General features: G+C 35.1%; 1 protein-coding gene and 1 non-coding gene across 2 annotated transcripts in view; both read left to right on the top strand.

The window, feature by feature from the left end:
- The window catches only part of RC3H1 (ring finger and CCCH-type domains 1), a 53,201-nt gene extending 31,927 nt beyond the window's left edge, over nucleotides 1-21,274 (top strand). The window contains exons 9-19 of the mRNA XM_008578276.1: nucleotides 2,715-2,996; nucleotides 3,285-3,499; nucleotides 5,191-5,261; nucleotides 7,452-7,619; nucleotides 12,839-12,991; nucleotides 14,661-14,874; nucleotides 15,935-16,025; nucleotides 16,167-16,299; nucleotides 17,944-18,117; nucleotides 19,540-19,655; nucleotides 20,872-21,274. Of these exons, the coding sequence (XP_008576498.1) occupies nucleotides 2,715-2,996; nucleotides 3,285-3,499; nucleotides 5,191-5,261; nucleotides 7,452-7,619; nucleotides 12,839-12,991; nucleotides 14,661-14,874; nucleotides 15,935-16,025; nucleotides 16,167-16,299; nucleotides 17,944-18,117; nucleotides 19,540-19,655; nucleotides 20,872-21,022 (1,768 nt within the window). The 3' untranslated portion in view covers nucleotides 21,023-21,274. The remainder of the gene's footprint in view (nucleotides 1-2,714; nucleotides 2,997-3,284; nucleotides 3,500-5,190; nucleotides 5,262-7,451; nucleotides 7,620-12,838; nucleotides 12,992-14,660; nucleotides 14,875-15,934; nucleotides 16,026-16,166; nucleotides 16,300-17,943; nucleotides 18,118-19,539; nucleotides 19,656-20,871) is intronic.
- On the top strand, nucleotides 13,413-13,486 carry TRNAI-GAU. The gene has a single exon. It is a non-coding gene; the product is annotated as a tRNA-Ile (tRNA).
- Nucleotides 21,275-24,104: the final 2,830 nt, after the last annotated feature.

The raw sequence follows: 24,104 nt of genomic DNA, 5'->3' as shown, positions 1-24,104 counted from the left end.
GCGATCCCGTTGCCGGTCCCCGGTCCGGTACGGGGGCAACACTGAGGGTTGCGATCCATTGCCGGACACGGAAAAAAAGACAAAAAAAAAATAGACACCATAACTTAGTGCAAATATAGTACAATATAATTACCATAAGTTAGAGAAGAAACATTGTGATCATATCCAATGATACCAAAAGGCATTTGAATAAAATCCAGTGTCAGTTAGATCAAAATCCCTTGATACTACAGAAATACTGTAGGTACTTTCTCAACATGATAATAAATTGTATGTTAAGTCAAAAGCCAGCATGGTAACAAGGTGCTTAGTCAGTAAAATACTCAATTCAGTCTCATTAAAATGAGTAATAAGGCAAAATTTTCTAATAAGACTTATTGAACATTCTGAAAGCAATAGCTAAAGTATAAAAAATAAATTAGCAATAAAATTATGTGGAAAAACAGAAGAGAAGTATTAAAAACAAAAGAAATGACAATTTAGCTAGGTGGCAAATAAAAAATTACAAAAATGAAGCTCTCATACAAACTAAAAAGGAAAACATAACCATTTAAAAAATAAGCTCGGGCCGGCCCGGTGGCGCACTGCTACTTGGGAAGTGCGGCGGCGCTCCCGCCGAGGGTTCGGATCCCACATACAGACCGACTGCTCACTGGCTGAGCGAGGAGCGGGGGCAACACCGAGGGTTGCGATCCCGTTGCCCGTCCCTGTCCGGTATGGGCGCGACACTGAGGGTTGCGATCCGTTGCCGGTCACGAAAAAAGACAAAATAAATAAATAAAAAATAAGCTCAAGATCCCTTTCACATTAGCAACAACATTAAAAAATAAATTGGTAACACTGCCTAGGGACATAAGAGAAGAATTAAATAAGTGAATAAACATGACTGTGCTCTTGGATAAGGCTTGTCATTATAAAAGTTTATTATAAAATTTATTATAATTTTTATATTATAATTATTAAATTTTATTATAAAATTATTTTCTTTTAAATTCAACAGTAAATTTCATTAAATCCCAATTAAAATTTCAACATGATGATTGTTAAGGGCCTAAAAAATCATTCAGTTGAAAAGAAATATGTGCAAATAGCAAGGAAAATTCTGAAAAGTCTTTATGTATCATGAACATAGACAATTTATAGAAGAAATTTCAATGACCAGTAAACATGTGAAACTATGTTCTACCTCACTAATTGTTAAAGAAATGCAAATAAAAACAATATTTTTAGGCTACCAAGTTAACAAAGACTGATACTACCAAGTATTTGAGGGGGTATTGAAAGACATTTTCCTTTATTATTAATAGGAGTTATGATAGTTTTGGAGAGCAGTATGGCATTATAAAAATTGTAATGTACACACCCTTTGACCTAGCAGTTCTGCTTCTGGTTACTTTCACAAGGGTGCAAGTACATGTGTATAGCTATTTGTTACAGCATTGTTTTGGTAGTAAGGAAAAAACAACCTAAAATGAACTTAATATAAAGGAATATCCACGATTATTAAGTGGAAGAAAGAAAATTACTAAGCAGTAATATATGAACCTGTTTCTGTAAATAATAACCTTACATGCTTAAGAATATTAAGCTAGTGTATAGAAGAAAAAAATCTGTATGATGATATACCAAACTTTTAACAGTGGTTACCCCAGAAAGTTTTTTCTCCCCAGAAATTTGTTAAATATGGGAAATGTAGAAAAATAGGATTATTCTTACGGGAGATTATTTTTGAAATTGTTTTAAAAATGCATTAGCAGGGCTGGCCCGGTGGCGCACTGGATAGTGCACCGCTTGGGAAGCGTGGCGGCGCTCCTGCCCGAGGGTTCAGATCCCACATACAGACCGGTTCCCGCTCACTGGCTGAGCGGGGCACGGGAGCAACGCCGAGGGTTGCGAGCCCGTTGCCGGTCCCCGGTCCGGTACGGGGGCAACACTGAGGGTTGCGATCCGTTGCCGGACACGGAAAAAGACAAAAGACAAAAAAAAAAATGCATTAGCAGTTGTAAATAGACTTGCTTTCATTGTTTAGGGACAAGGATCCTAGTGTCTGATGGCTTAGTTTTTCTCCTTTGGTTAGATTTAGAATCTATATGCCTTTTATGCCACAGCATTTGTTTAAATTTAAGCCATTATTCTGTATTGTTTCTATTAACCTACTTTTAAAATAATTTCAATTTTGTGTAGGCGCACATAACATTAGCATTTCTGAAGCAGTTCTGATAAAAGTCTCACTATTCTTAATTATTACAGTTTTTTAGTGGAGTAAATGGTAAATTTTTCAATGTGCACATTGGCTTTGTTTTTATTTTGTTCTTTATTTTTAACACAGGCTCATTGTATCCCAAAGTAGTCAAGGTATATCTAAAGTAAAATGTTTCAGAAACTGTCTTCTAAAGATTTTCCTACCCCCTCCTCCGATAAGTTTTAGAAATACGAATTTCAACAAATGTATGTTATAGTAAAAATATGGGTAGTATGATTTGCAGTGTTACAAATATTACATATATTCATTAAGAAGAATTTTATACTTAATCAGTGTCTTTCTGCTTGAGATTTTATAAAAAACACATGTATACACACACAGAATTCTCAAGTTGATAGAGCCAATGTTTGAAGAGAGAGAATTTCTAGAAAGTAATGTTCTAACTATGTTTTAGTTTTAGGGTTTGCTTTTATATTTGGTTTTTGGTGTGTGCCTTTGCTTTTTTATGTAGATTTCGTAAAATGAACAAACGCTTGCTTCCCAGAAGACCCCTGAGTGCCTCTTTGGGTCAGCTTAATGAGGTGGGCCTGCCTTCAGCATCTATCCTTCCAGATGAAGGGGCAGTGGATCTGCCTAGCAGAAAACCCCCTGCTCTGCCAAATGGAATTGTATCAGCAGGGAATACAGTAACACAGCTGATTCCACGAGGGACGGACCCCACCTATGATTCTAGTCTGAAACCAGGAAAGATAGATCATCTGAGCAGTAGTGCTCCTGGATCGCCTCCTGACCTGTATGTCATTTTTTCTAACTCTTATTTAAAGTTTCTTCTTTAGTAGCCTAAAGTAGAATGAAGAAGGAATAACTAATGTTTTGCTTTTTAAAAACAAAACTGTGATTTTTAAGAAATAATTAGCATAAGTGAAATAACATCAAAATTTGCAAATTTTGTAGAAGGCATGACTGTTAGAATTAAGCTAGTTTCCCAAATTGTGGTAATCTTTTTTACATGTAACAATATATGAACATTAGAAGTATTTTAATGACCTTAAACTTGACTTGCATAATCTTACTCCCTTAGGCTAGAATCTGTCCCTAAGAATATTTCTGCCTTACCTGTGAATCCACATCCTGTACCTCCAAGGGGGCCAACGGATCTGCCTCCAATGCCTGTCACCAAACCACTTCAGATGGTACCACGAAGTTCTCAGTTATATCCAGCACAACAGGCAGATGTTTATTATCAGGATCCTCGAGGAGCTGCCCCACCATTTGAACCAGCACCATATCAGCAGGGTAATGGTCTTTCATTTATGTCACTCACTTTTCTTAGGAGTTAGGAGAACTGTATTTACACAGTAGCCTCCTTAAGATAAGTAAATGCATTTTTAATACTTTGGAAAAGCTGAGATTTTATGATCAACTAAATAGTATGAAATAAATAAAGCAAAGCAATAAAAATCAAACTACCTTGTCTACTAAAGCAGTTATATAATAAATGTGTCTTTATATTTATGTAAATGACAAGTCACCCAAGTAGACAATGGAAATTTGCTGGGTAAGGCAGTATATATTCATGACCAAAATTTTCTTCAAGAATGAAAAGAGAATTAATATTAAAGTGGGTGTATTAAACAAACAGTATATTTTTCTTCCTTTTAATTATCAGTATTATTTTTCTGGGCCCTGAAATGTATATGAAAAATGCAGCATATTATACCTTTAGATAGTTTACAGTATAAAATCAATAATAGTAAAGCATAGAAAACTATATGTGTAAGTAGTATATGCACGTGTGTGTTAAAAATAAAGTGATTAGTTGTGGCGGTTAATATTAGCTTGGTAGAAATTGCCTGAAAGACTGTTGAGAACTTGAGGAATCAAAAAGACTTCATGGAAAAAGTGGGCACAAATAGAGACATTGGGAATAGGAAGAAAAATTTATGGATGAATTAGAAAGGTGAGAGTCTAGAGTCTAGGAGGAGCTAGGAGGCTCTTAATCCAGATGTGAGTGTTGAGGCCTGAATTAGTATGGTGGGGAAGGAGAAGAAAGGGTTTAGAAAACAAATAAATTTGAGAAATTAGCCCAGTTTAATGACAATACTAGGTATGGAGAATAAAGGAAAGGAGATGACTGAGGTTTCATGTGTACAATTCATATGTAAAATAAACACTGACTGATCTTTTTTCTTTTTTTTTTTTAAAGATGACGTGTAAGGGGATCTTAACCCTTGGCTTGGTGTTGTCAGCACCACGCTCAGCCAGTGAGCAAACCAGCCATCCCTATATAGGATCCGAACCCGTGGCCTTGGTGTTATCAGTACTGCACTCTCCTGAGTGAGCCATGGGCTGGCCCTGACACTGAATTATTTTTAAACTGAAGTGTTGGATCTCTCTTTCAGAGGCAATATATAGTGCTATTATTTTGAAGAAAGGAATAGATTAAAGGTGCTCTCCATTTCCTTTTCCTAAGGCTGTCTTTTAATTTTGAATCAGAATATCTCCAAAATAATAGTTTTTAATTGATATGGCATTACTAATACATGCAAAATATCATGCAACTTTATCTGTGTCTTCCTTTTGACCATTCATTGCAGGAAAAATCCAACTGTTTTTGTTGAGGTGGTCAGTGTAAAAGAAATAATTCTAGCAGAATCATTAAGCAGAAGATTTAGTGCAGGAGTTAGGTGCCTACAAAATTGGCAGAATTGCTAAAAAGCGGGCTTAAGCTAGGCCTCCAGAAATGAGTCTCAGAACAGCACTGCAGAACTGGCCACCAAGAGAACCTGTTATAATGAAGAAGCAGTAGAAGTAGAAAACTTCTGTCCTGACTGCTGGCTGGTTCCAGGATTATACCACTTGAAGCAAAAGTCTGGAAATTGAAAAGGTACTGCCACAACTGTTATCTCAATAACTCTAAAGCAAAGCATATGCTACTAGATCTGGACCAGCAAAATGGACCTTTTGTGTGCTACATCTCTTTCCAGTTGATTCAGTTTCACATTCAAAACTCGTGCAAGTGCAGGAGCTGAGGGTAGCCCCCTCTTCCCAGAAGCAGGCAAGAAACAGAGCATGCGCAGGGTCCTAGGCAGGAGCCAAGGGCAGCTCCCTCTGCCCAGAAGCAAGCAAAGAGAATGCTGAACACCACTTCCATGTGGATGGGCCACCACAGCCACAAACACAGCCACTTGACTACATTGACACAAAGAAAGTCATCAGTGGAGACCAGAAAAAGAAAGGCATGTCTCTTTCCTCAAAGCCTCCTCCAGAGTAATAAAGAACCATCTGTTCTACCAGATGACCAGACATCAACATAGAGATACTAGAAATACAAAAACTCAAGAAAATACGACACCACCAAATGAGTACAGTAATTTCAAATACCAGACCCTATAGAGCAGGAAACCCTTGAAATGACTGAAAAGGAATTCTGAGCAGCAATCTTAAGGAAACTCACTGAAGTATGAGAAAACTCAGACAACATAATGAAACAAGAAAAAAATCCAGGATATGAAGGAGGAAATTTACAAAGAGATTAATACCTTTTAAAAAAATGTAGCAGAACTCATGGAACTGAAAGATTTATTCAACAAAATAAAAAGCATGACTAATAACTTAAGCAGCAGGCTACAACAAGGAGAAAGAATTTCAGATTTTAAAGATAGTCCTTTAGAAATAACCCAGGTGGACAAAAAAGGAAAAGAGAATTTTTAAAATTTAAGAGAACCAGCAGACAAACTTAAGTGCACAAACATTTGAATCATTGATGTTCCAGAAGGGGAGAATAAAGGAAAAGGCATGGAAAAATGTATTCATCAAAATAATAATGGTAAACTTCCCAGTATAGGGAGAAACACTGACCTTCAGATCCAGGAGACTCAGACATCCCCAAACAGGTTCAATCCAAAAAGGTCCTCTCCAAAACACATAGTCAAACTGACAGACTCAAAGACAAAAGAGAGAATCTTAAAAGAAGCAAGAGAAAAGTATCAGGTCACCTATAAGGGAGCCCCTATCTGACTAATGGCAGACTTCTCAAAAGAAACTCTACAGGCCAGAAGAAAACGGGGTAATATATTCAAAATAAAATAAAAATAAAACCCTGCCAGCCAAGAATGTACCCAGAAAGGCTATCCTTCAGAAAGAGTGTATTTTCCAGACAAAAACTGCAGGAGTTTACCACCACAAGGACCAGCCCTACAAAAAATCATCAAGGAAGTCCTGTATCTGTAATCCCAAAAATGATAATCACTACCACAAATACATAAGAAAGAACAAAACCCAGTGGTAGAAAAAAGTTGCAACTGAGGAAGAGAAACTAAATCTTACCACCAGAAAGAAACATAATGACAATGTGATAATGCCTCTGCTTTATTTCTGATTTTAGTGATTTTGGTCTTCTCTCTTTTTATTCTTGGTCAGTCTAGATAAAGGTTTGCAAATTTTATTGATCTTTTTAAAGAGTCGACTTTTGGGTTTGTTGATATTCTCTATTGTTTTTTCATTCCCTATTTCATATATTTCTGTTGTGATCTTTGTTATTTCCTACTTATATTTACTTTAGGTTTAATTTGTTCTTTTTCTGTTTTCTTAAGGCAGAAGTTTACATTACTGATTCCAATTTTTCTTATTTATAATATAGGCATATACAAGTATAAATTTTCCTCTAAGTACTGCATGAGCCCTGCAACCTATAAATTTCATGTTGTGCTTTGGTTTTTATCTCAAAGTACTCTCTAATTTCCCTGTGATTTTTCTTTTTACCTATTATTTAGGAGAATTTTTTTTAATTTCCCCCCATTTGTGAATTTTTTTTTTTTTTTTTTTTCTCCCTCCCCTTTGTGAATTTTCTAAATTTCCTTCTGTTACTGTGGCGGGAGCGCCGCCGCACTCCCAAGTGGTGCACTGTAGCAGTGCGCCACCGGGCCGGCCCTATATCTTTTTATAAACTATGGGAAACTCCACCCCCCACTAGCCATTCTTAGTTTCTGAACTTCAGATTATTTTATTAATAATTCTAGGTCTGTTTGGAAATTATGGTCTCTGGCCAAGAAAAAGAAACCTAAATTTAGCTGTTTGGGAGATCTTGAGAGTTTTGGGGGGGTTGTTTTACTTTGTTTCTATTAAGTTTTAGTGTTTACAAATGTTAAGATGGGTGTATAAGATACTGTTTATTTACAATATATGTTAAATGAATTAATATGTTCTGAAATTCTTTTTCAATTTTAATTAATCTTTCCATTTTCAGGAGCCCCCTTATAGCCGGCTTCCTCCTCCTCCGCAGCCCCATCCTAGTCTAGATGAGCTACATCGCCGACGGAAGGAAATAATGGCCCAACTAGAGGAAAGAAAGGTTATCTCCCCGCCTCCTTTCGCACCTTCACCAACATTGCCTCCTTCCTTCCATCAAGAGGAAGTAAGCACATCATTTTTAGTCTCAATTATCAATTTTTCCTTTTTCAGTGTTTATGTCCCATTTAAGTAATCCTTGCCTGTTTCCAAGGTTATGAAGATATTTTGCTATGCTTTCTTCTAAAAGGTTTATTATTTTATTTCACAGTTAGCTCTGTAGTCCATCTGGAATTGATTTTTGTGTATATAATATGTTTAGGAGTCAAGATTTATCTTTTTTCCCATAAAGATGTCTCATTGACCCAGCACCATTTAATAAAATGACCATCCTTTCCCCAGTGCTCTGCAGTCACCTTTGTCATAATCAGGTGACACTGTGTATTTCCGGACCCTATTCTGTTCCATTGATCTGTTTCTATTCTTGCACCAATACTACATCTCAGTGTAGTTTTATAAGTCTTGATATGAGGTGCTATATGTTTTCCCCTATTGTTTTTCTTCAAGAATCAGCATGTTGATTTCCACAAAAATATCTGCTGCAGTTTTAATTAGTATACGTTGAATCTCTGGATCTATGCTGTCCAGTGTGGTAGCCAGTAGGCCCTGTGTGGCTATTTAGTGCATAAAATGTGACTAGTCTGATTCAGATGTGCTATAAGCATAAAATAGACACTGGATCTGAAGATTTAGTACCAAAAAAAGTAAAATATTTTATTAGTATTTTTAGTATCTTGGATATATTGGGTTAAATAAAATATGTTATTAAAATTAATTTTATGTGTTTCTTTTTTTTTTAATTATAGCTACTAGAAAATTTTAAATTACTTATGTGGATTGCATTATATTTCTATTGGACAGTGTTGCTTTAGATCAATATGAGAAAAAGTTGCATCTTTGTAATATTAAGTCTCCATGAACATGAAATACCCCTCCAGTTATTTGAATCTTATTTATACTTACTTTATATTTATTTCAATGTCTTGCACATCTCACATTAAATTTATTCTTAGATAACTGATGTTTTTTGAAACTATTAAATGGAATCCTTTCTGAAATTTCATTTTCTTTTTTTTTTTCCCTCTTTGTCTTTTTTACTGACCGGTAACGGGATTGCAACCCTCGGTGTTGCGCCCGTACCGGGGACCGGCAACAGGATCGCAACCCTCGGTGTAGCGGCCGCACCGCGCTCAGCCAGTGAGCCGGAACTGGTCTCCACATGGGATCCGAACCCTCGGCGGGAGCGCCGCCACACTCCCAAGCGGCGCACTCTCCAGTGCGCCACCGGGCCGGCCCTGAAATTTCATTTTCTATTATTAATTATAGAGAAAGTAGATTTTGTGTATTGAAACTTCTATTCAGCAGGCTTGCTAAATTTCCTCATTAATTCTAATATTTGTTAGTGGAATTTTTTGGATTTTCAGTGCACACAACTGTGAATAATAACTGTTTATTTTTTCCCTTTCAGCCCTTACATCATTTTTTTTTTCTTGTTGCAGTCCAGTATAATGTTGAGTAAAAGTGGTGATGGCAGACATTCTTGACTAATATCTGATCTTTGAGTCGATGGAGCTTTTAATAATTTATCTTTATAATGTTTGCTGAAGGTGTTTTGGTAGATAATCTTTATCAAATTAATGGAGTTACTCTCTATTCCAAGTTTTAGATTTTTTTAAATAAGTGAGACACATTGAAGATTTATTTAACTAAATAATGAGGAAATCAGAAGGATGGTAATGTTGGTTTAAAGAACAGGGAAAACAGGCAAATATAGATAGTGAAAGTAAGAAAATAACAAGAATACTGAGAAATAAAGTTGCTTAAAAAAAAACTAGTTAATGTATCACAGGGCAGTAAACCATAATTTGGGGGGTTATCTTTTTATTTCTATAAGACAGTGATAATAGGGCTGGCTGGTTAGCTCCGTTGGTTGGAGCATTGTGTTATAAAGCAAGGTAAAGGGTTTGGATCCCTGTACTGGCCAGCTGCCAAAAAACCAAAAAAATATTTATTATTAATGAGTGTTGTCTTACTATCTTTTTATGTCAATATGGTCTATAGTGATGTTCATCTTTCTGTTTCTGATATTGGTAACTTTTTTTTCTTGGTCAGTCTTGCCTAGGGACAATTCTATTTGTCTTTTCAAAAAGCCAATTTTTTGGCTTCGTTGGTCTTATTTATTGTGTTTATTTGTTTTGTTGATAGTACATGCTGCCTCAGCTTATAGTACATGTATGTTTTTTCAGAGTCAAGTTTTCTTGGCAGGGTTGCAGTTAATATTATGTAAGGAACATGTATGATATCCTTTATGTATAGAATTATGATTCTAAACAGCATTGCTCACAGACTAATTATGAATAATAAACAATGAAAATTGAAAAGTGGAGTGCATCACACAAAATAAACAGTAATCTGTTGAGTGTATGAACATGATCTACTAAATAGAAGTTCTAAGTGCGTAGCTTTCCCATCTAAATACTTTGGATAAATTTTCCAAAATAATGTAGGTGAATTTGTAAAATAACATCTTCTATTAACGTAGTTTTACTTGTATAGACAGCTTGTACGATGTTTTTTTTTTTTAATTGTGGATTAGAGACATCTTTGAACCTGGTTATGCCATACTATAAATATGGAAAGCAATATGACATTATGATTTTGGAATCAACATACTTAACTTTAAGGTTCAGCTGCGTTACTCATTGTTTGATCTTTTGTAAGTTACTTAACCTTCCTGAACACCGAGACTCAGGTTTCTCTATTTATAAATCAAGCCTATAAAGTCTACCTCATAGTGGTGTGGTGAAGATTAAATGAGACACAAGGCATCTGGCACATAGAGGGCATTCAGTAAATAATAACTATTCATATTATTATTGTTTTTACTTCTAATAAAAAAATAATGGCTGGCTACTAGAGGGACTTTAGAATCATTTTAGTTACTGACATACAAAGCATATATTTAAACCTCAGTTCTGATTATAAACAACCAGTTGTGCTAAATTCATAACATTATAGAAATGAGCCATGGGCCAGCCCCCACAAGTTCTGCTTCTATTATTCATAACTTCTTTCCTTTTCTTTATCCTACCATTACTAAAAAAATTTCATACCCTTTTTTATTTCTTTTCTACTTACAAATTTCATGGAGAACAGTTAACTTTTAAAACAATGACCTACTAACAAGAGTGCTGGTCACCTCCCCTCCATTATAATATATTGTGCAGCCATTAAAACTTCTAATAAAAAAATAATGGCTGGCTACTAGAGGGACTTTAGAATCATTTTAGTTACTGACATACAAAGCATATATTTAAACCTCAGTTCTGATTATAAACAACCAGTTGTGCTAAATTCATAACATTATAGAAATGAGCCATGGGCCAGCCCCCACAAGTTCTGCTTCTATTATTCATAACTTCTTTCCTTTTCTTTATCCTACCATTACTAAAAAAATTTCATACCCTTTTTTATTTCTTTTCTACTTACAAATTTCATGGAGAACAGTTAACTTTTAAAACACATGACCTACTAACAAGAGTGCTGGTCACCTCCCCTCCATTATAATATATTGTGCAGCCATTTTTTAGAATGAAATAATTTTATATACTGACATAGAAAGACATCCAGGATAACTGGTTAAGTAAAAATGAAACACAAACCAAAAAATACAAAACACAAACACAAAATCTCAAGATGTACTACTAAATGATCCTATTAAAAATAATGAGGTTGCATTGATTTTTTAAAATGTTAAACCAGGGATGTCTGGTTAGATCAGTTGGTTAGAGCATGGTGCTAATAATACCAAGGTCTAGGGTTCAATCCTTGTACTGGCCAGCTGCCAAAAAAACAAAACAAATAAAAAAAATTCTACCTAGTGTGGTGGCGCTCCCGCCGAGGGTTCGGATCCCACATACAGACCGGCCACTCACTGGCTGAGTGAGGTGCGGGTGCAACACCGAGGGTTGCGATCCCGTTGCCGGTCCCGGTCCGGTACGGGCGCGACACTGAGGGTTGCAATCCGTTGCCGGTCACAAAAAAAGACAAAAAGGCAAATGCATAATAAACTGTGGTTATAGAAAATGGGATTTTGAGGGCCAGCCCGTGGCTCCCTCGGGAGAGTGCGTTTTTGATAACACCAAGGCCACAGGTTCGGATCCCATATAGGGATGGCCGGTTCGCTCACTGGCTGAGCGTGGTGCTGACAACACCAAGCCAAGGGTTGAGATCCCCTTACCGGTCATCTTTAAAAAAAAAAAAGAAAGAAAAGAAACAGAACTTGTGGTTGAAAATGAGTGAAATTGGTAAGCAGACCCTCTGTCAGTGCAGAAGGTCAATAATAAAGCCAAGGGTTGAGATCCCCTTACCGGTCATCTTTAAAAAAAAAAAAAGAAAGAAAAGAAACAGAACTTGTGGTTGAAAATGAGTGAAATTGGTAAGCAGACCCTCTGTCAGTGCAGAAGGTCAATAATGATGATTCAGATAGAGCCACTTAAATGTTCCACTAGCCCATAGGTATCAGTATATATACCCTGTGATAAAGTGAAAGCAGCACTAATGTTCTAGCACTGCCCTCTAATGGTATAGCCTTGGTTATCATCTATGTTACCTATCATGGAATTGAGGAGCATATGAGATAGTGTACATGAAAGCACTTTGAAAAGGTAAAACATCACATAAATGTAAAGTTGTGATTTTAGTAAAAATGCATTAGCCTTAAAATAGCTACTCTGATACTAGGTAATTGCAAAACTTATCTTGAGAAAATAAAAATTAGGCATCTTATCCTTTCTATGTCATTGAATCAACCTAAGGACCAGAATTTATTCAAGATATGAATTATTGCTTTTAAAGAGATTTCAGTAAAATGTTGATTCATCATTATGTACTCATGTATAGAGCATTTAACGTTTTTAAAGTTCTTGTTTATCTGAATGTTATTGAAAGAAACATTGAGAAGTACCTTCATGTTCTCTTGAATGTTGACTTCATCTGATGAAGAAAAGGATGAGCAGACCTCTAAAATCCTAGCTTGATTCCTGAGAGATATTGAAATACTTCTTTTTGACCTTCTGCTAACAAAGTATGAAGGTTAAACATGATTCTTCATTTAAATATTTTTTCACAGTCTATAAAAATCTTCTCTTGTGACACTTAAAAAGCAACCATTATTATGTATAGTATACATTAGTATACAGTATAATGTTCTAAGAAATTCCCTGCTTTCTCTCATTATTCATAGACCTATTTCCTGCTTTGTTTCTTTTTTCCCCCCTTCTGTAGTTTTTGGATGAAGACTTGAAGGTAGCTGGGAAATACAAAGGAAACGATTATAGCCAATACTCTCCCTGGTCATGTGACACCATTGGCTCCTACATTGGAACCAAAGATGCAAAACCCAAAGATGTTGTGGCAGCAGGGAGTGTGGAAATGATGGTATGTGTAATAGTGAAGCAATAATTAATACAAAGCAAGATAAACCAATAAATTTTCACTCATTATAGTTTAAGCAGAAATAATTTAGCTTCGTTTAAGAGTTTTAGATACTATACTCTGCAACTTAATTATATTTAAACTATTTGGTTTTTTATTTCAGTCAGGTATAAATAAAAACCTTTTAATACTTATCTTTTTTTCCTTTTAATACTTATCTAGACAAAGAAGAATATTTATTACATTGCTGTGCAGATAGCAATTTTCCAGCAATTGTTTAGAACCCAAACTAAATTATTTTACATAATTATGCAAGATCTTGGATTTCTTCCCCAAATAAATTAAAACTCTTTTTCACAACTCTGAACTTTAAACAACAAAGTTGAGTCTAGTGAGCAAGAGTAGTATTTGGGTAGTAGTATTTGGCTGGTTAGCTTAATTGGTTAGAGCATGGTGTTGATAACACCAAGGTCCAGGGTTCAATCCCTGTACTAGCCAGCCACCAAAAAAAAAAAAGGTAATATTTGAGTCAGAATTATAGCTGCTTAGCTTCAAGTGAGCTGTGAGATGTTGAAATTCATTATACTTAAGTTATTTTGTTTTTCAATGAAAAATAATGTAACATTAATGTATCTAAAACCAAGCTAAAAATATATCAGTATTTTATCTTAATTGCTTTTTTATTTTCAAAGAAATAAAATTTTCCAGAAGAAGTTGAATCCCTATGTATGTACCTCGCTAATCTCATTTTTCTCCTCTCCTTCCCTGTTAGTAACCTCTATCCTGAATTTAGTGTTTATCATTTTCATGGATAGTTTTATACTATTCCTAAATAGTGTTGTTTTGTATGTTTCTAGACTTACGTAAACTATATACTTTAACTTATATTTTTATTCAGCATTATTTTTCAGGTGTGTCTATGTTTATACCGATAGCTTAGGTTCATTCATTTTAATTGCTTTTGTCAGATATTGTATGCTAACTGATATCATACAGTAAATACATATACATTAATATATAAATAGATTATTTTCATGTTGATGGACATTTAGGGTATTTTTGATCTTTCAGAAAGGCTATCAGAAAGGGTTATTATATTAAAGTAACATAAGTATTAGCAAAATAAAACTCATTTCCTTGAATCAGTAAAGAATAAAAAAAGTCTGCAATCCATTGTAGAGATATCAGAAAGGGTTATTATATTAAAGTAACATAAGTATTAGCAAAATAAAACTCATTTCCTTGAATCAGTAAAGAATAAAAAAAGTCTGCAATCCATTGTAGAGATAATTGAAAATCTCCCAAATAGGTGAAAAAAATCTAACCCAGTACTTCTCAAATGTTAATGTTCATATAAATTAACTAGGGATCTGCATGTATATTTTGGAGTATATTTGTATGTGTGTATAAAATATATATATTTGTATGTGTATATATACACATACACACACACACACATTACATCATGATGTAAAATATATTTCTTACTGTGGGGAGTGATCGAAGTTTTTAAAAAACAATGCTTTATATGACAACCAAAGGCAAACTAATGACTTTAGTCTTACCAATAAGAGCATTATACTCTTATTTAACCTTATTACAGAGCTAGAGGAAATTATGTTAGAGATCTAAGTATGGGGTGGATTTCTCATTTTGCTTTTTTATTTATCAGAGTGTAGAGAGTAAAGGAATGAGAGATCAGCGATTGGATCTTCAGAGAAGAACAGCTGAAACCAGTGATGATGACCTCATCCCATTTGGAGACCGACCAACAGTATCTCGGTTTGGTGCCATCTCTCGAACTTCCAAAACAATATATCAGGGTGCTGGCCCAGTGCAGGCTATGGCACCTCAGGGGGCTCCCACAAAATCTATTAACATTTCAGGTGAGAATATTAGAGATATGCTGATCTAGAAGGTTCATATTCATGACTCCCAGCATCACCCTTATTCCTGTTACTATCAGCACTTTCAGTAATCTTCCAAAGCAGTAATTTTCAGGCTTTTTCATGAGATTATCACTGTATGAAAGGTAAGTATACGGGCCGGCCTGTGGCTTACTCTGGAGAGTGCGGTGCAGATCATATATATATATAGGCCGTGGGTTTGGATCCTATATAGGGATGGCTGGTTCACTCACTGGCTGAGCATGGTGCTGACAACACCAAGTCAAGGGTTAAGATCTCCTTACCGGTCATCTTTAAAAAAAAAAAAGGTAAGTATAACTCAGGGAATTCTAGGAGTATGAACTAAAATTAAATATTTAAATATGAAGATTGCCTGTTTTTTTTTAAATAGCTTTATTCCTTTTATTAAAATAATACATTCTCAGGGCCAGCCCATGGCTCACTGAGGAGAGTGTGGTGCTGATAACACCAAGGCGGCAGGTTCGGATCCCTATATAGGGATGGCCGGTTGGCTCACTTGGGAGAGCGTGGTGCTGGCAACACCAAGTCGAGGGTTAAGATCCCCATACTGCTCATCTTTAAAAAAAAAAAAATAATACATTCTCAGGGCCAGCCCATGGCTCACTGAGGAGAGTGTGGTGCTGATAACACCAAGGCGGCAGGTTCGGATCCCTATATAGGGATGGCCGGTTGGCTCACTTGGGAGAGCGTGGTGCTGGCAACACCAAGTCGAGGGTTAAGATCCCCATACTGCTCATCTTTAAAAAAAAAAAAATATATATATATATATATATATATAAAATAAAAATAAAATAATACATTCTCATTCTCAAAAAATTCAAACACAGGAAAAAAATACAAAGACTAAAGGTTCAGTGGGGAAGAAACAAACAAATATCAGTACCCTATTGCCATTTTGGTAAATATCTTTCCAGATAGCTGTATATACAATATGTTTATGCCTTTATAGATTATGAGTACTTTAAAAGAAGAATCAAATCTCTGAAATACATCATCACAATAAATCATTCTCTTACAGATTATAGTCCATATGGAACCCATGGTGGCTGGGGAGGTTCTCCATATTCACCTCATCAAAATATACCTTCTCAGGGACATTTCAGCGAAAGGTATGAGTCATTCTTTTTATTTGTACAAACAAGTAAAAACCTTTAAAATTATTCAACTTGTCTTATTTTGTTTTTCTTGTCAGTAATATTTTAACAAAATAAAACTTTAAAATTTACTTCATTCTCTCTTTCTCACCTAAGAGAGAGAATATCCATGTCAGAAGTGGCCAGTCATGGAAAACCCCTTCCATCTGCTCAGAGAGAACAGTTACGACTAGAATTGCAGCAACTGAACCATCAGATTAGCCAGCAGACCCAGCTACGTGGACTAGAGGTACCAGCCTGTAGATACTTTTTCATCTCAGTTTTTGAAGTGTTCTCAGAGATTTTAAATGGAGAAACTTTTGAGGTACTATAAACACAAAACTTTGTCTATTTCTTAAGAGTTAGTATTAGTGTCCATTCTTCAAAGAATCTAGTACTGGGTTTAGTTCTTGGGAAACTTAGAACTTCTACTACCTGAGAATAGATAAAAGATTATCTAAAATTTCCCAGCAGGAGCTTGTTTTCCCTGATGGCATATTTAAGTTTAAGGTAAATAGTTTTATCAACAAATGCTTTTACTTTAAAATTTTTTACTTTTCTTATGTCCTATAGTCCTTAGCTTTTATAAGTCTTTGAAAAGTAGAAGTTTAGAGCTTTGACTTTTAAAAAAATAGCCCCTATTACTACCACATATCTTACAATGTCCCTATAGGTAGGTTAGATAAGTGGTATTGTCCCCTTTTTTTGATTGAAGGATATGAGTTTCTTATGGGTTGAAACATGAAACCAAGTCTTCATATTCCAAACCCAGTGTTTTTTCTACCATGCTTCCTGACACTTAACAAAATCAGCTGGCTGGTTAGCTCAGTTGGTTAACATCAAGGTCCAGGGTTCAATCCCTATACTGGCCAGCTGCCAGAAAAAAAGGAAAGAAGTAATGAAAAACAAAATCAAAGAATTTTTTAAATCCCTTTTATGCCATGTAAGGAAGACTAGGTTTTGTTTATATCATCCTTTACGTGGGAACATATTCTTTGAATACAGAAAACTTAAAGACATTTTAGCGACAAGTCTATCACTCCTTTCTGGAGGGAAAAATGGAAATGTAGAACATTAGTCTTTATATTTCTACCATAACCTTTAATGATAAGTAAGTCTTTACTTTGGGGGAAAAAAAAAGTGTAACTAATCTTACCTTAGACTTCCTCATTAGAGAGACCATTAGAACATTGCTTTTGAAACAAATGTCTGGCTTCTGTTCCTATGTAAAGCAATAAGTTTTAGAAATTTTAAAATGTATGTAATGTTTATATTTTGTCTGCTTTTGTCATTGCTTTATTTATATTGGTTCAAAACTTCTTGCTGATTCCTGTCATAAAAACAGAATGCAATGTTTACTTATGTGAGTCTTCAGTTCATTAACTTCTTTAAGACTCAGATCTTCAGCCCCATAAGGCATTATACTTTATCCTCAAATTCATGGCTTTTTGTCTTCGTTGAAGTTTCTAGACCCATTTTCTGTCCCAGAATAACAACAGTATTATTTGGAAGATTATCATACACTTAATAGTTAAGTCTTTGCCATGACTGAGTTTTCATTGAAATAAATTGTAAGGTTTCCTTTAGAGAAAATTAACAATAAAACAGAGAGGGAAATATACACATTTATAGTTGACTTGTATTTCAAATAAGAAAATAAAAAGAGCAATTTATACCTAAGATGAAGTTAACTATGTACTAAATTTAAATCCTTTTTTTTTTTTTATTCAAATCGTATTAAAAAAAAGAGATGATGTCTCATAGTTGTATCACTTTTATTGCAAAATACTTGGGTGATACACTATTTAAGGCTGTGGTCTGGAATTGGGCCTGCTTCTTCTGTGCATGGTATGAAGTGTGTTGAGTTGTATATGTGCTTGGCTTTATGCACTAGGCCGTTAGTAACAGGCTGGTGTTGCAGAGGGAGGCGAACACCCTGGCAGGCCAGCCACAGCCCCCACCACCACCACCTCCAAAGTGGCCTGGAATGATCTCAAGTGAGCAGTTGAGCTTGGAACTGCATCAGGTGGAAAGGGAAATTGGGAAGAGAACCCGGGAACTAAGTATGGTAAGTGTTATGGTGGCAAAAGAAAGGGAAGGTGAAATGAAATTTTCTGTGTGGTTATATCACAGAAACTCATGGCTCTCGAGTTTTAGAATCATCTTAGAACTATAGAATCATCACTCCAAGGTACTCTGATGAGTGATTAATATTTAGAATAAATCTCAAGATGGGCTGCCTCCCTATTTTATCAATTCTCTCCTCATTTCCATTTGGTTTGGGTGTGTTCTTTGTTTTAGGATTCTTCATTAACTTTTAGGGAAAACAAGGTAGTTAATGGTAGTTCTTAAGTTTCTATTTAGGGGGCTGGCCTGTGGCTCACTCGGTAGATTGCGGTGCTGATAACACCAAGGCCACGGGTTGAGATCCCATATAGGGATGGCCAGTTCGCTCACTGCCTGAGCGTGGTGCTGACAACACCAAGTCAAGGGTTAAGATCCCCTTACCGGTCATCTTTAAAAAAAAAAAAAAAAGTTTCTATTTAACATACTGATTAGGGAAGCAGATGGGATAGTGTTTACTATTTTGCAATACCATCATGTTATATAAAATAACATTCTAGTTTTTGTAACCTTTAAGCTATTGGTGACTTTTTTTTTGTTATGAGTGAGATGCACTCTGCACATTCTTTCCTGTGGAACTGTATCCATGAATAGCGGGTTCGGATCCTATATAGGGATGGCCGGTTTGCTCACTGGCTGAGCGTGGTGCTGACAACACCAAGTCAAGGGTTAAGATCCCCTTACCGGTCATCTTTAAAAAAAAAAAAAAAAAGTTTCTATTTAACATACTGATTAGGGAAGCAGATGGGATAGTGTTTACTATTTTGCAATACCATCATGTTATATAAAATAACATTCTAGTTTTTGTAACCTTTAAGCTATTGGTGACTTTTTTTTTGTTATGAGTGAGATGCACTCTGCACATTCTTTCCTGTGGAACTGTATCCATGAATAGGCTTAGGATTTGCTTTACAGTGCACAAACATTCATTTCAGTAAACTTTGAATCTTAGGAGATTGAACTATCCTTGCAGTTGGCGTGTTAGTTGACATTTTTGTTGCATAGTTTTTACATTTTTTCTAAACAAATAAATTGAGTGTGTAGTTTGTCTGCTTTCAATAAACATATTGTACATACTTATTATACCATACTTTGGCTTGCTTTTTCTGCGTCATTGTTTTTTTCTGTGGGATTTTTCCATGTTGGCTTTAGGGAGTCTCCTTATTGTCTAGCTTAGATAGTAGGCAAGTGGGTTGTACTCTATGTTTTTGTACTTGTCTCTTTTTTAGTCTGCATATTTCTTTGGTCATTTTACAAATCTAAATATGGTTTTTGGGTCAGCAGTTTGTTTGTATTATTTGTATTTGGCCTTTTCCATTAGCACCATTACTAGAAGATAATGGTTTTATTTCCTTCTCTTTCAAAGGAGAGCCAGTGTTCTATGGACATGAAAAGTAAATTGAATGCAAGTAAGCAAGCAGAAAATGGACAACCAGAACCACAAAACAAGGTTCCAGCTGAGGACCTTACATTAACGTTCAGGTAAATAAAGAGTCATTTTCATAGTCTTGTTGAGCCACACATAAAAGGAATAATTTTATTACCCAGTCATAACAGAATTACTCTCATAAATATGTTTTGATTTTTAAAATATTATTGTGTACATTGAGAAAAGAATATTTTTGCATAAATGTAGGAGTTATAAACTTGTACTCAGAACAGATCCAAGGTTTAATTATCTGTTAATAATTAACAAATGAAATTTTCTGTTTACATTTCCTATTCCCCCTGTTTTTAAATTTATTTTAAATGCAGCCTTTTTTGGGAGGTGGGGGGGATAGCTTGCCAGTACAGGAATCCAAACCTATGACTTGGTGTTAGAAAGCTACACTCTAATCAACTGAGCTAACCAGCCAGCCTCTAGCCTTATTTTTTAAATTATAAAAGTAATATATATTCATGTGAAAAAATACTCAAAAAAAAAAAAAATCCAGAAAATAAAAGCCCCCCTACCCTTTTAAATGTTACAAAAAATAAGTTGTAGGAAATTGAAGTGTGTGGGCATCTAGCCTCTTGCTGGTTTTTATAAACCCACCCACCCACCACCCATATCTATCCCAAGTCATCCAATATTCTTCTGTAGGTATGAAAAGATACGTATCAACTATCATGAACAAACCTGCAATAAATGATATTGTAATAAATTCTTTTTTACATGTCTTTAATTATTTTTTTAGGATATTTTGAGGCTTTTGAATACATAATCCTGTGTTGCCCTCCTGATACTATATAACAGGAATTTTTAATGCCCTGTTGCTTTCAGGCTTGGGTTTTGTTTATTTTAAATGCATGCATCATCCTGGGTTCAAAATAATTTCTTATGCTAGTAAACCAGCTAAGTCAGGGATCAGCACTTTTTCTTAAAAGCCAGATAGAAAATATTTCAATTTGTAGGCCTTATCCTATCTTTTGGAACTCTCAACTCTGCACTGTGGTGTGAAAGCTGCAGTAGACAGTACGTAAACAAATGGACAGGCTGTGTTCCAATAAAACTTTATTTACAAAAACTGGTGGCTGGTTAGCTTTAGTTTGCTATCACTGTGCTAAAACATGGATGAGGAGCTCTAAATTAAAATTTGAAAGTCATTCATATATTTTCCCACAGTGCTAAGTGGTATAAACCCTTTTGGTTTTATTCTACTAAATAACTTTCTCTCCTTTTTAAAAATTCCAACTACCTTTTTTTTAATGTTAACAGTGATGTACCGAATGGATCAGCCTTGACACAAGAGAATATCAGCCTCCTATCAAACAAGACCAGCTCTCTGAACCTATCAGAAGACCCCGAGGGAGGAGGGGATAACAATGACTCCCAGAGATCAGGAGTTACTTCCAGTTCTGCTCCCTAAAATATGAGGAGACCTACTTTTATCTTCTGCTCCTAATCAGTTTGTGGGGCATAGGGTAGGAGAACGGATAACTTCTAAACTTTTTCTCTAAGAGTGGTCAGAGAAATCCAGGAAATGCACCGGAGGCAATGTGCACAAACACCACTACTAAAAAAAACCCTGCACATAGTTCCCATTAATGCATTTTTTAATTTAAAGAAAAAGAAAATTAGCAGTATCTGCAAGCAATTCAGATTAAATTTGTTTTTGTTCTGTGAATGAACTTTATTTTAATAACTTTGGACGCCTTGGATCCAGGGCTTTAAAAAAAAGAAGATATTATATATACACTCTGTTTGATTAATTGTATGATCTCAAAGAAGTAGGTTTTTCTTGTATTTTGGTATTATTACATACCCAGTGTATAATTCCTTACCCCTAATCCTTGCCAACTCTCATTACCTAGTAAACTAAAAGAGACAAAAAGCACCAGCCTTTTTGAGAATTATGTGGTGCTTGAGAAACAAAGAGATAGTAATAGACTGAGTTATTAGAAAATGTGCAGCAAACCAACTTTTCCCAGAGCTGTTATTTGTAATTCTTTTTTCCTTTCTGAATCACTAGCTTCATGGATAAGGATGTTTTTTAAATGACATCAAAACTTTTGTTTCTTGTTTTTATTTTCAACTTTTCAGAGAGATTATTACCAGACAGTTAATTTTTGAGGTCCCCATTTCCATTAAAGATCCTTTGTATTACTTTAATGTAATCAAAAAGCTGGTTCAGCATTCGGATTATTTGATTCAATTTAAATAGAGTTTAAGAATGAACTGTAGCTTACTAACACTGAAAATACACAGTTAGTGTATTGCCTGTGTTTAGCTCATGGTTGGAAATTTGGAGCTGTGCTTTCCACATTAAACTTTTGCTGAAATCATAGAATGCTCAAAAGCCAGGACAATCAACCATGTTTTAAAACTGCAACACTTGATTTGAACTTAAAATGAACAGAGCCACATTATTTCAATGGATGTTTTTGTTTAATTCTCAATATCTAAAAGTATAAAATAAAATTCCTATATACTGGAGTCCCTGGCTTTCAAAGAGATTTGGCAAATACAAACTACCTGAGTCTTAAGGATAATTTATGAATTGATCGCTTGTTGCTGCTCAGAATCATTTGCATAAGTAGATAGTAAATACCTCAAAGTCAGTTTTCATAGACTTGGCTTTCCAATATTTAAAAAGTGTCTTCATGAAAATGTTGAAAAGAGTAAGGAAGATTTTTTTTATTACTTAGTTTTGCTGCACATATTCTGATGCCGTGTGTCTGTGCTTAACTAAGACTGTAAAACATGTATAGTGCGGATTGTTTCCTATAGTCACCCTCTCCATCCCTCTGCCTGATTTTTTCAATTTCCTTTTCTGGATTATACTACTAAATCAGAAAGCACTGGTTATGTAATAAGTTACTGCATTGCTTTGGTTGGGTAAAAGCAAGAGTTTATATTTTTCTTGTTTCTTATTTTCTTAACCCTTAAGTCCTGCTGAGGTCATAAAAACCTCAGTCTAAACTTTGTGTCCATCATACTGTTAATTGAAACAAATGGGGGGGTGGGAAGTGTAATACAGTCCTGCCATTGCCTACCAGTAGGAGAGTCCAAACAGAACACTCTTTTGAGTAGCAATTATTTAATTTGCCCAGTCAAGGCACCGTGTTTATATACTATTTCACATTGAATTTGATTATGCCCTACAGACCTGGCTGGTCAAGGATTTGATATACACATATTGGCTTGGGATTCGAGCTTTCTTTTTTATTTAAATAAAATTTATATATATTATATATATACATATATACATAGCTATATTTGTATATATATTGGGTATGTTTTAAGGATTTTTTCGCATGAGCGCAGCTGTTGCGATAAAATGACTGATTGGGAGCTAGAAGCACTGAAGGAAGGTGAGGCATTTTTTCAGTTGATAAATACATCCCCCGCCCCCCTGTTTTAAAAATACATTTGCTTTCTTGCCCCCCCCCTTTTTTTTTTTTTTTTTTTTTTTTTTTTTAAACTTTAAACTCTCTTGCATTTATGCTTTAAATGCTTATTATTTATTGGGAGAAGGAAAGAAACTTTTGTATGTATGTCTGATAAAGTCCCAAGATGTTTCACTTCTCTGCATAACTATAGAAGGCAACGTTCTTGGCCTCCAACCTTTTCTAGGCAGATTTGGGCAGATCTTATTTCTCCTTTGGATATATCAGATAATTCGTAAATTTTAGAAACCATTGGTACACTTTGGAACTCAGAATGATTCTGGTAATTTGAAGAGAATTTGTGGGTATTGATTGTGTTGAAGTTCATAATAAAAGTAAAGTTCCATTTTGGGTATCTATTGAAACCCCTAATAACTCAATTTCTGTTATTCTTGTGGTTATTTCTTTCAAATACATTCATTCTTGCTTTCACCATTTTGATTTTGTGAGCTAGGCAGGAGCAGGGTATGAATTTATACAGTATTCCTGTTCTAAACAAAACCAGAAAAGCCACAGTTTAGAGTTGACTTAAAATAGTATCTTACTCTTTTTAAATGTATTTTCATTTGCCAGTGGGGGAATCTCTTAAACTATAGCCTAATTCTAGCTGTACCCCTGCAAGGCCCCGTACTCCAGAGGAAATCTTGTTGGGTAGAAAGGCAGAAGAAAGCTACAGTGTCCCATTATGCCTATAATTTATCTGTTTTGAACTGGTCATTCTGCCTTACCTAATAGAAATTCTACAACTTTCCTAGTGCTCACCAGTAGGTTTAGGAATTCAATAAAACCTCCAAACTTTGGGAGTTTTCTTCCTTTTCCTTTTCTCTGTGATGTACTTTGTGATATGATGAGCTTGTAAAGGTAAATGGCCTCTTTGGGCATAATTGCTTGACTCTGACTGCTTTTTTATCAAAATCTGCAACTCATTGTTTTTTTTCTGGCTTTTGAATTTTATTTTTTATTTAGAGACAGGTAAGAGGTGAAACAATCAGAAAGGAAATACAGTTTTTATGCTTTCTACTTAAAATATCTTCTGAAGATGACTTTACTTGCTTTTCACTG

Source organism: Galeopterus variegatus, unplaced genomic scaffold, assembly GCF_000696425.1.
Source record: "Galeopterus variegatus unplaced genomic scaffold, G_variegatus-3.0.2 Scaffold1655, whole genome shotgun sequence".
NCBI lineage: Eukaryota > Metazoa > Chordata > Mammalia > Dermoptera > Cynocephalidae > Galeopterus > Galeopterus variegatus.
This window is presented reverse-complemented; position numbering and strand designations above follow the sequence as displayed.